This window comes from Cynoglossus semilaevis, chromosome Z (assembly GCF_000523025.1).
Source record: "Cynoglossus semilaevis isolate Cse_v1.0 chromosome Z, Cse_v1.0, whole genome shotgun sequence".
NCBI lineage: Eukaryota > Metazoa > Chordata > Actinopteri > Pleuronectiformes > Cynoglossidae > Cynoglossus > Cynoglossus semilaevis.
The window spans coordinates 4238292-4251018 of NC_024328.1; the positions used below are offsets into that span (position 1 = coordinate 4238292).

At 37.3% G+C, this 12727-nt stretch overlaps 1 protein-coding gene across 1 annotated transcript in view; it reads right to left on the reverse strand.

Annotated features, from left to right (window-relative positions):
• Positions 1-12727, reverse strand: part of antxr2a (ANTXR cell adhesion molecule 2a) — a 35549-nt gene that overhangs the window by 16441 nt on the left and 6381 nt on the right. The window contains exons 5-14 of the mRNA XM_008335829.3: positions 12554-12658; positions 11957-12025; positions 11495-11575; positions 10680-10740; positions 10140-10235; positions 9937-10006; positions 6420-6498; positions 5877-5972; positions 1557-1607; positions 1349-1438 (exon numbers count right to left, since the gene is read on the reverse strand). Coding sequence (XP_008334051.1) covers positions 1349-1438; positions 1557-1607; positions 5877-5972; positions 6420-6498; positions 9937-10006; positions 10140-10235; positions 10680-10740; positions 11495-11575; positions 11957-12025; positions 12554-12658 — 798 coding nt within the window. The remainder of the gene's footprint in view (positions 1-1348; positions 1439-1556; positions 1608-5876; positions 5973-6419; positions 6499-9936; positions 10007-10139; positions 10236-10679; positions 10741-11494; positions 11576-11956; positions 12026-12553; positions 12659-12727) is intronic.

Consider the following 12727-nt stretch of genomic DNA (forward strand, 5'->3'; position numbering starts at 1 on the left):
ATATATATATATATGTATATATATATATATACATATATATATATATTATTTTACTAAATTACGAAACTATTATTTGACATTTGGTGGCTGCAGACTGGCAGAAGAGGACAAAGGTGGAGGTGGGTGACCACATATTCGTCCGCTTGACTCGCCAACTACTTCTTGTGCTAACTAGTTACTGAGTTTTAACGCCATATGTCGAGATGGAACAAGACTTTCTTACTAAATTTGTGGGAGATGGTGATGTAACCACAGGACACTATAGGTGGAGGACACCGTAAAGTGAGGACCCCCCATAAGGAGGACACTGAAGTAGGAAAAAGGAAAATGTTGCGAAACAGGAAGATGAGGTCAAGGTGCTGTATAGGAAAAAATGTAGGTGAGGGACTATTAGTTTAGTTATTAACACCTACTGTCTGTGTCAAAAATGTGGAGGAGGTGGTAAAATCAAAGAAGGAGAGAGTTGTGGTGGTGTTTAAGGGTTCTGTATTATTATATCTTGACATCTTAAATCTGTTAAGTACCTCTTATCAATTGAGGTGGAGCTGAGTGTTTGGTGTTTTTTCATTTCTTGAGATCCCAAATCTAGTGAGAACATCATCTTCAAACATTTTCTCCTACAAGAAGAAACATCCTGCTGCAGCAAAGATCAGAGACCTGACACCGGCTCGTGTGGGGGTGAAGTGAAGAAGGAGCTCCCTAAGGTTGCTGGGAAATGCCTGCAACTTCCCTTAGGCTGATAAACATTAGGGGACAAGACAGTGAAAAGATGGAGGGGGTGAAGGATGGTAGTTGAGGTTAAAACCCGTATTCCCTTTGGAAAATTATTGAGTTTAATATGCAAGGAGAGGTGAGGAAGGTGAGGAAGATGAGATGGAAGTACTATTATGACAGCGTCTTTTATCTCCACCTCCTCTTAATGTGATTAGACATAGGTTGATGGAGGAAGACGTGGCAGCTCCTGTCACACTGCAAGAGTGGAAATCAGTGAAGTGACGAAGACAGTGGTGCTTGCTCTTCATCATCAACCAACTGTCTTTTTCTCGCACCACCATTGTTTAAAACAAAAACAGAATCATCAGTGGTTTCCTAACAGTAATTCAGATAAACTCTTTATGTCCCTCAAGAAGAGGAGATTTGAGATTCATTCTCCAAAGGCAGTAATATTTTTTTTTTTTGGGGGGGGGGGGGGTGTTTGTCTCATAATAAAAACATTTCATAATCAAAACATTCACAGTTTGGTTAGATTCTGGACATTTAGTGAGGTGTTTTAACATCCAGACTAAATGAAAAGACTCAAAAAGTGTCTTGGATGTGATAAAATATATAAAAAGCCCTGCACTCTTACCTCCATGCGACTGATTCCTCCAACTCCTCTTCCTCCATAGTACGAGGCATCAACTGTCGGCCATTTTTTCTTAGACAGAGGCTCAGGTTCCTGAGGAAGAGCATTTTATTACCAGTTTGGTTTTTTGTAAAATAAATAAATAAAACAATGCTTTTTGAAATAGTTACAAAAGAACCAAATATTTCTGACCTCCTAAAGAGTTACTTACAGGTGGTGGAGGGCGAGACGGTGGTGGGGGTGGAGGTGGATCTTTGATTACCTGAATTAAAAGAAATCACAAACACATTTTAACAAAAGGTCCACCGACACACACACGTACACAAACACAGATACGGATACATACGGAAAGCACATTATGGTCCAGCTATTCTTGTCAGGACCAAAAACTGACTTACATTTATACATGGTGCAAAAAGGATTTTTATCCATAATCCAAAACCTCACCAATTCTTAATACCAAATCCAACCAGACCATAATCCTGACTCCTGAATTCTGACTAAATTAAAGTAAGTCTTGCAAATGAAGTTCCGACCCGATACAATGATGTTGGTTCCAGTTAAGACCACTAGTCCAGAAATTAATAAAGAAAAAAAGACCTGATCCTGTTAAAAAATAAAAACAAATACAGTCACACACTCATTTCTGAAACCAATTTTTAATTCAGCTAATTTACTTTTATTGACGTTGTCACTCTCACACATACACACAACACACTCTCTCTCTTACACACACACACACACACACACACACATACACAAACAAACATTTGTGTTTGGTGACTATGAGACACACAAACACAGTCTCCCTGAGCGTCCACGTGGCTCCCAGCAGACAGCTGTAAAACCAACATCAGGCCTCTGGTGGAAAATAAAGAGAACCTCACAGTCAACTTGTTGACAGGAGCAGACAACGCCGCTGCTGCCGCTGCAGCCCGTTAAGCTGCTAATTAATTGGATAAGGTTCAGTGCCGCCGCCATCGTAAAGTCCTGAGGAGTTAATTAGTTCCAACGTGAGCCACAGGAGCAGGAAGGGGAGGAGGGCGAGTGTGGCAGAACTAATGCCAGGGACCACCAACAAATAGGAACTGTTACAAAGACATACGACTGCAGCATAAACTCACCAGGAAAAGTACAGTATGGGGGATAAAGGAAAATGAACTGTGCTCCTTAAGGAGGGCTTTACCAAAGGAGTGGACAGAAAAAAAATAGGATTTAATGATAAAAATGATTGCAGTGTGTTGTCATCATAATGCAATCCACATTTTGAGAACGATTTGGTGACTTCAGAAACAGGTAGGCATTTTCAGGAAAACAAAGTTGATCTTGACATTGAGGATATATAACATAGAGGATAAAGACCCATGGGAGTCTAAATTCAAAAGAATGATAACTGATCTAGAACCTGTGATCCGTCACAAAGTCAGAATCACTTAGGAAAAGGCAGCAAAAGCATACAAGGTCATTAAGAAATGAATGATCAAGTGTTCACTTGTGAAACCCTCAACAAGAAAGGTGTAGGTGGTGTGCCTTTGGAAATGAGTAAGTGGCTTCATGCGGCAAAGAATGTGACTGGTAGTTTTAACCACCACAAAAGGTGGGGCTCCGTTCTACTACTTTTAGGGGAAGTAGAGATGTCTCCATATAACTTCATCATGTTCGATACTGCAACTTAGAGTATCCGCTGATACAGGTATAAGTTAAGTTTAGGCTTAGGTATTTGATCGAACAGAATTGTTTTTTTCGATGTTTGATCCTGAAATTTTGGACAATCAGAACGATACCGATCAGGAGTATCAGACTGATCAATCCCTGAGGGGAAGTACAGTAGTCCCTGTCTGCTTCACAACAGTTGGTTTTCTTTTAGGCATGTTCTTTGAATTAAACAATCCAAACACTCCAACGATCTAGTTTTCATTCCAGGCTTTGAGGCATCAACATAGTGAACAACAACTGCATTGGAGGTCAATACTTATGCAAGGCACCATAGTGCTGCTTACCTGCCACAGACTCACAGCTGTTTTTTTTTTGTTTGTTTGTTTTTTTGTTCATACCTTGTTGCAATTACAATAATAAAACAATAATAATTAATTAGCGTTTAATCTCTGCACTGACATACACAGAAGATGCTAAAGCCCATAAATGCGTATGGTCATGGTTTCAGCTACACCTCATGGAGGCCGGATTATCTGATTTCACTGAGTGAGCAGATTTTCTAGACATATTGAGGAATTAATTAGGAATTAATGACAGCTGCTGGATTAGAACTACCTGACACAGATGTGAAGAGTGACGTGGATGTGCGATTAAAACTAAACCCCACGATTATAAACTATGAAATGAGCTTTGGGCTGCAGTCACGACACCAGAAGGGGAGAAGGATATGGACCCTGACCAGAGGAGACTCACACGTCAAATCTTGCAGTCAGGCCATTTTAATTAAGTTAAAAAATAAAATCTAACCACACATTTAGCAGGAGCTTAAAAAACTCCTGTTTTATAACTATTTTTAACAGTATATTGAGAAATGTCAAGCTGTTTTTGCCCTGCGTTGGTCTCTGTGGGTCTCTGTCACTTTTTTCCTTCTTCACAAAATCCTGAACGGGCTCTTCCACATATTAATGAAATGACTTTGTCTCATTTGTATTTCAGACAGAAACATTAAAATATTATTTTAAAAGTCTTAAAGTCTAAATCCTGGCATTTGAACCAGAGGCTCCACCTCTCTGGAGTTTACTCTACAAACAAATGATAAACAAAGAAATGACAGATCCACAGCTTGTGTGACCTCTGAGCTGGCACTAGGCCAAGGGGGTTTGTGGGAAAGAGCATGAGTATGCGTTTGTGTGTGTGTGTTTTTTTGTGTGTGGCACTCACTGGTAAAAACCTGGCAGACTGGGGGGGTTTAAATATTAACAAGCCACACATGGCACCTCCTCTTGTGCCGCGTCCCTGGACGAGAGGCAACAGCAGCTCTCCGCGCACCAAGACAAACACGTGCACGCTCCAGACATGCTGCAGGGGGTTTACATTTTAATGCCTTTGTTGGTTTTCCAAAATATGCTTCCATCTCATTCTGGACAGGCGCTCCCTGCAGGTCCAACAAAAGCCAGGTGACGTCTGTTGTTCAGGGAGGAGGAGGAGGATGAGAAGGAGGAGGAGGAAGATTGATTGAGGGAATGATGGAACAAGAGCAGAGGTGAGGAGGTTTGGAAACACTGCCAGTGTTGTGCCATTACAAGTCTTTTTCCTCTCTTTTTGTTTTTTTTTTCTGGATTAATATAGGATGAAGCGGTAACACACATGGCTGAAGCACTTTTAAATAATAAAAAAAAAAAGAGAATAAAGATGTGTTGTGGTACATTTTAAATTGGTGTTAGAATTAGTGTCAGTAATTAAGGATTTTCAAAAGTCGTTCTTCAAGAGAGTTTCTGGAAACTTTCTTTGCTTTTCTACCTCTGACAGTGTGCTTCAGTACCATGTGTATTGTTTCTATGCTGAAAACAAACTTTGCTTTAAATATTAACAAACACTTCCATCTTCTTTTCCTCTACATCTTTTCAGTTCCCCCTTTTACTGTTTTTTTCTATTCTTCTTTTATTCTTGTTACCAGTATTCTAGTATTTGTTGTCTGTATTTTTTTTTTTTTTTTTACCATTTTCTGTTTTCCTCCTCACTTCCCTATTGCATATCATCCTCCTCCCTGCGTTTTCATCTTCTCATCCTCTTCATCTTCTCTTGCTTCTTCTTCTTCTTCATATTTTGTTTTATCCACCCCCACTGATTCTTCCTGACTTCCTGTTTTTGGTTTCTTAGCTACAGTGGTTGAAGTGGTGGTTTTAGTTTCCTGTTAAACCACAATGAACCACACTCGATCACTTCATCACACAAACCCAAATATGGTCTTTGAATAACTCATGCACCCACACCTGTCAACCCACACTCTAACAATCCATTTTGATTGTTAGACTGTGAACCTGGTTTTTACTGAGTGACCCTGAACACCTCAAATACTTACTTTTCTTCAGTTATCGTCAGTTATACGGAAGTGAACTCATTCATTGTGACACAGCTCACCACTGCACACAACCAAATGTGACCTCTGTTTTTAACCCATCACCAAAGTGAACAGTAGGCAGCGCTAAGGGAAGCAGTGAGTGGGGACGGTGTCATGCTCAGACCACAGTGGTCTCAGTGGTGGAAGCCTTCGGGACCTCTTCCGGAAGGCCACTTCCTTAACCACAAAGCCACCAATGCCCTAAATAAATGCATCTAAACATTTTTACTGTGTTAATCTACTAAATGTTATCCCATTAATACATTTAAATGGACGCTAACTTAAAAAAAAGGCTAAATAAAATGTTTTAAATTGGTTACTCAAAGAAATTAAATAAGATAACATTTTAAAAAAGATATGAAATAGCCCATCACAGGGGATAAAAAAACTAAAACCAAATATATTAAGGGCTGAACAATTAAATATAAACAGGTATTAAGTATATATTTTTTCATCATCTCTGTCATCTCTTACCACTTTGCAGCACAGAGGCCAGAACCACCACATCATGGCCAGCGCCACTAGAGCCAGTATAACCAGGAAGATAATGGCCACAACCAGACCATCAGACTGCAAGCAGCAAAAACAAAAATCACTCTTTGTTTGTATTTAAAAAATTACTAATAATACGACTACGATTTGTTAAGTAGAATATTTAATAAAAATGCCTTTTGTAAAGAACTTACTCTCACACCATTTCCATCGAGAAGATAAACAATTTTAAGTAAAAGAGACAACAATAACAGACGATCCACTGCTGCCTCCATCGGTGAGTTTAAATCTGTTGTCTTCTCACTTTAATGTTTAATGTTTGAAATCATCTGTTTAAAGTCACTTCAAGAACACGAACTGACCACAGGAGGCAACAGGGGACCCACAGCTTCTGTGTCCCCGTGAGTAACAATCACTGATGGTCTCTATGGACTTTGGTGTTGAGTTAGTTGTTAGAGTTTTGTAACTTTTGTATATAAAACGACCCTTAACATTAGAAAGGAATATAATGTGATCACAACTCACACATGTGGAGGCACTGATGGTGAAGGCATTGGAGACAAAGGACTTTCCGTTGTTCAGGCTGATGAGAACGTCCATAGTCCTGGGGGAAATTAGAAGAAGCATTTATTAACTAAAGGTTTCTATCAAAATCTTAAATCACAACTAAGCGACTGCTGCCACCATCATTTCACTGGAGGGACACAAATCTGTTTTCAATATACACAATCTAAAATACTACAGAGCAAACAGAAATTTAAAATTGTATCTTCTCATTCTTAAATTATGAGTTTAAGTATTATAAAAGCAAGAAGGAAAATACATATTTTTTAAATTATCTCATGGACAAAACTGAATAATTAATATCTAGTCATGGGTCAGATGTGAGAAGTTCACAAGCCAAAAGAGGCCCCTGACCCAGTAGTTTGTTTTAAACTGAACAAAGAAATATTAACATTGAATGTAAATAATGACTTTAAAACATGCAATCGAAATAAGGTATATACTTATTTAATTTATAATTCATTAAAATATATAATGGATACTACATTGAAGAAATAAATGAATAAATAAATGTCATTACATGTTAATTCTTACCATTAAGCATCACAAGTTGTATAAAATAATAAGAAAAAGTATAAATATTTTTGTAAAGTATATTTAGTATGTAATAGTAAAACATATGAAATGAGCATTTTGTTTTTAGTTAAGCACGAGGCCTCGTGTACTGAACTAAAGGAGGATCAGGGACCCACTGCACCAGATGAGGCTCAATCCTCACAGAGACGCACATTCGTCTGTGTGTGTGTGAGACAGAGTTACAAAAGGCAAAATGTACTGTGCAAAGAGGTTAAAGCTGGTTTAACTTAGTTTAAAATATACAGAGGACAAACATGAAAGTAAATTTGTTTCAATAATGTCCATAAACCAGCGATGCTGCTGCTGTATCATCCTACCGTGACAGTGAGGGGGCACTGTAGCTGTTTCTGTTGTAAGTAATGGTAAATCAATGAGCGAAGCTAGGCCAGCGCTGAGGGATTGCTCAGAGTTTAAGTGTCGAGCTTCTCCATCTCCTGATAATCTGTATGACGCTGAGCTTTGGTGAAGCATCATAGCTATAGCTGCTGTCAACGGCGAAGCAAATGGCTTTTAAAGTGAGCAGCCTGAATAATTCAGAGCTGCCGTCGCTCAAAAATCAGGAGCTGTCACTCTGATCAGGTATGTGTGGTCATGAGGACGTTTTTAAAAAGCAACCGGAGACAATAATGACATGTAAAAGACAGACAGCTGTTATAGTCAGAACAAAAGAAAAGAAAAAAAAAGTAAAGGTTCTGAACAACAGCTGCTGCTAACTTTATAAAGTATGTAGAAGAAAGTTTCATGAAGTGGCTTCACTTTAATATATAAAGGCTCAAAAACACACATCATCTACGTTCAGTTGGCAACGTTCAACTTTCAATAAAATCTCCCTCAGAATAAGTTACTAAAGTTACGTTCGATTAAAATAAATACTTCAAAAAAATTGAGTCACAGTCTCAGCAGACTAACAAAGCCATTCAAGTCATGGGAGGTTGGTTGGAAAGGAGCATTCAACAAGGAAGGGAGTGAAAGGATTATTAACAAGTGATGGTCCAAGAAGCTTGGTCCAAAGTTGAGTTTGAAAGGAGAGTTAACCAAAGGTGAAAAGTAGTGTCCAAGTTGGTTCTACTACAAAGAAGCATCTTCCAAAGTTTGATGTCAGAGGGTCTTATAGAACCAACCAAAGACTCAGTGTTGGAATTCATTGATGGGTCTTGGCTCAACACAACATAATTAAAAAGAAGCACACGAACCACAGAACCTCAGTGTGCCACTAAACGATAACATGCTGCTTCTGATTGGATCCACTGTGGCCAACGAAGAAACACTCACAGCTAACATGTGGAAGCAGCAGATGGAGTGATGTTGCAGCGAGGAAGGCGTTGTGCAGCCTGTTTAATTATTGACTAGCATTAGCATTAGCCTCTCTACCTGCTTTGTCAAGCAGGTGTTGCTCGTTCGCTCAGTTATTCTTTGTCCTGCGTCGTTATTGCGAAAACAGCAAGAGAACAAGAACGCAGCGTTTCACCCCTCCATGGTGGCCACAGTGGGGGTGCTGTGCACACCGGGGGGAGGAAGAGGAGAAAGGAAAATCAGCAGATGTCTCTGTTTGCAGCCTGATGTCGCAGCTGTCGCCACAGATGATGACGCTCACGTCCGTGCAAAGCTGCCGCAATTCAGGACGCTGAGGGTCTGGGACGTGAAGCAGTGAGTGGGACGTCCCTGCTGGGATAGAAAAGCCTGAAAATATGTTCCACTGAAATCCACATCTGTGAGGTCAGGACACGGAAAGTGGGCAGCAATCGCAAGGGAACAGAAAGCAGCAGCAGCCCCACGTGTAAAACGACAAGGGTGAAGGAAATGCGAATTATTCCCTGCCTGAATGGACAGTGACGCTAACAGAGATGGGATTGGAGCAGGAGCTGACAGATGGACAGAGACAGAACTTTCCAGACTCTGGTGTTCCTGATGGTTCTGATTCTCAGAGCGCAGTGAATTATTTAAATGTGGAAAAACGAACAGGAGGCATCTGTCGTAGCCTCATCTGAAAGCTCCTCCAGATGTTCACTTTCAATTGTCACTGCAGCAGCGGCCGCAGCTAAATGTTACATTGTTAGGTCATTTTGGAATTTAATTTATTTTAATTCAATTTATCATTCCTCTAATTTATTCTTATGTCACATGAGTGAAATATTTAACTAAGTGATCCTTAGTCTCTACTAAACGGTCACATTTTTACCATTTACCAAGTGTATGTTAAATCATTATTATTAAATTATATATAAATTATCAGAGCAGGAATAGGTGTAAGAAAAAATTATAAATTATAAAAGTATTATAAATTATAAAAGTATTACATTACATATGCAAAAACCAAATTATAAATAATCATTTATTATTCATAAAAAATGTAAAATAAAAACATATGTAATGTAAATGACAAAAACAGCAACTGTTATCAGACAGTACAATTTTCTTTTGCTAGAATCTGACAGATAACCTTAAACATGTAAAACAACTTTTTTTTTTCCGACAGGTGCTTCGAACATTAAATGTATTAAGGTTGAGTTTTTTTGTGTTTTTTTTTTTTTTTACATTAAACACACTAAAATAGTAAAATAAATCAGTCCATTTAAAGGAATTCAATTTGGGAGTAACCTTTGCATTGACACCATTAACTTTGATGTTTTTTTCTTTAGATGTATCAACAACAAGAAAATTAACCAAATATATATATTTTTATTCTTAGACAAATCTCTGATTGTATGTTTTTTTCATTCCAGGAACATCTCATAAATTCTCTGGGGAAGTCTGTCATTACACAAGTTGTCATAAAACTGTAGGTGTTATTTTAAGCCTTATTAACAACATTCAGTGCTTACTGTGCCTTTACTCAACAGGCTGCAATGCTCTTTTTTCCATCTGTAATAAATGCAATGACATTACCGTGTCTTGTACTTACTGTCCAACTCCATATAGCTTTGGTGCAGGGCACAGAAGATAGTCATTACGCACAACACTTGGTTTATTATCTGGAAAAAACAACAAAATCAACAATTAAATAAAAACAATCTAAATGTTTATAATATGTAGTATTAATGTTATGGTATATTTGTGTTATCTTTTTTGGTTTTTAGATTTAAGTTTTGTTCATAAGTCACTTACTGATAGTTTGTTCGTCAATAATAAAGCTGCAGATGACATTTTCACTGCTGCGTCCCAAAGCAAAGCCGTTTCCTCTGAGGACAATGTCGAAGGATTCTGCGATGAAAAAAACCACATATTAAGGAGAGTAACATTTTTAAAGTCTTGAGTTTAAAAAAACAAACAACTCAATACAGAATATAAAGCTACAGGAATATAGAAATAATAAAAATAAAAATAAATAGATAAATAAATATAAAAACAAGCCCAGTTAAGTGAATCTAATTCTAATTCAGATTTTTGATACATTTATTAACATTCACTTTCCCTTACAAACAAACAATAAAAACACATTTAAAAAATAGAATAAATGAAAGCATGAAAAATAACCATGTGAAATTGGCTAACGGACAACTGAAATTAACCCTGGGTTGGCCAAGAATATTTCTTAAAATAGCAAATAACAATTAAAGTTGTGTCCAGTAATAGCTGTAACAAAAAATGTTAACAATATGATTTTTTTTTTAAAAAAAAGGGAATTTGTCAATGATAAAATCTCACGGTTGACGCAGACACTGGATGGCTCCACACTCAGGATCTCTGTGCACGAGCGTTTTAATATCTGCAGCCGATAAAGACAGAATAAAACGGACACATTATCTCAGAGAGCAGGAGAATAAATACATCAACTGTAGCCTGTTATCAGCTCTGTCAACTTTAGGAAAGAGATCAGGGATCAACACCTGAGAAACATCTCGCTGCGGCCTGGCAGCTGTGCCGGGCTTTATAGGAAAATTATTCCACTGCTTCCTTCTATTACAAAGCTTTGTGGATCCTGCATTAACATATAAAGAGGCCTGAACACATCGCCGCCGCTGCTGTTCAATAAATCAGCCGACTATGCAAATGGACGAAGAGCGAGGGGCGGAAGGAGAAGCATATTAACATCAACGCAGGACAGTGGAAGCTTTCATCTGAGGTGGGAACAAACTTCAATCCTCAGCAAATGTTTACAGCAGATTTATTAAAGATGACGCAGTGATACAGAAGCGTCGAAGCAGGAGGTGACAGCAGAGAGGAGACATTTACTCCATAATTACAGAGTGAAATAATCCATCTAGGAAAATCCACAAATATTAAAAGGAGGCTGTTTTTCATCACATCTATAAACAAATAGGTAGGAATTCTGACAGACAATGTCAAAATGAGGATTTTTTTATACTTTACCTGATATAAAGGAAATCAGTAAGACAGGAGCTGCAGGTTCACTGCTGCTTCCTATGGTCAGTTATAGTCACCAGGGTAAATGTGATCAGAAGGATTTCAAACACAAACACACACACACATTCATACAGACAACAACAGAGTGGACTCACAGAGTTGATGATCCCTTTTAAAGCGTGAAAACCGTCTTTGACAGGAAACACCTGGTCTTTGGTGTCAGCGATGTCCACCAACTGGTACAATACACAGAAGAAAACACAGTGGAACATACAAGATTTAATTTTCAATAAATATCATATATGTATATATACATATGTATTTGTAAAATGTGTCTAATTGCTGTAACAGTATATTAGTCACAGCAAAAGAAAAAAAAAAAAATCATTAATTTGAAAAAGTTGCTTTTTTTTGGTATAACAACGGACTTATGCAAAAAACATTTTAATCTTCATAAATATTTTTCTGGAAAAAACATCATTTTTTTAGCAGTATAAGAAACGTAACATATAAATAGTAACACATTAACAAAAGCTTAACTTATAGCATGCTGACATTTGTGCCAATTTTCTTTTTTTTGACATTTGAGCCAAAAAAAATATGACAAAACTTCTCACTTGTTGTTCGTCAAAGTCTTTGATTCCCACACAATAAACTCGAGATCCAAACATCCTGGCCTCGTCTGCCTGCAAACGAAATTCAAATGTATGAATATTTTAAATCAGAAGGAAACAGTTTCTGTTTATACAGTTTATGTAAACTGTATATATAGTTTAAATATAAACTGTATATATAGTTTAAATATAAACTGTATATATATATATATATATATATATATATATATATATATATATATATATATATATATATATATATATATATATATATATACAGTTTATATTTAAACTATATATACAGTTTATATTTAAACTATATATACAGTTTACATAAACTGTATAAACAGAAACTGTTTCCTTCTGATTTAAAATATTCATACATTTGAATTTCGTTTGCAGGCAGACGAGGCCAGGATGTTTGGATCTCGAGTTTATTGTGTGGGAATCAAAGACTTTGACGAACAACAAGTGAGAAGTTTTGTCATATTTTTTTTGGCTCAAATGTCAAAAAAAAGAAAATTGGCACAAATGTCAGCATGCTATAAGTTAAGCTTTTGTTAATGTGTTACTATTTATATGTTACGTTTCTTATACTGCCTCCTTCACTGTCAGTTCATGCACATAAACCGGGAGTTGTCCATCAGTCAGAGCCAGAATGATGCTGGAAGACTTTGTAGCCTGTTGCTTTATCTGGTCTGTGGCCTGATTATTTACAAAATGAACAATGAGGGTGTTTTTCATTAGGTCAGATTGGATCAATTTATTAAACAA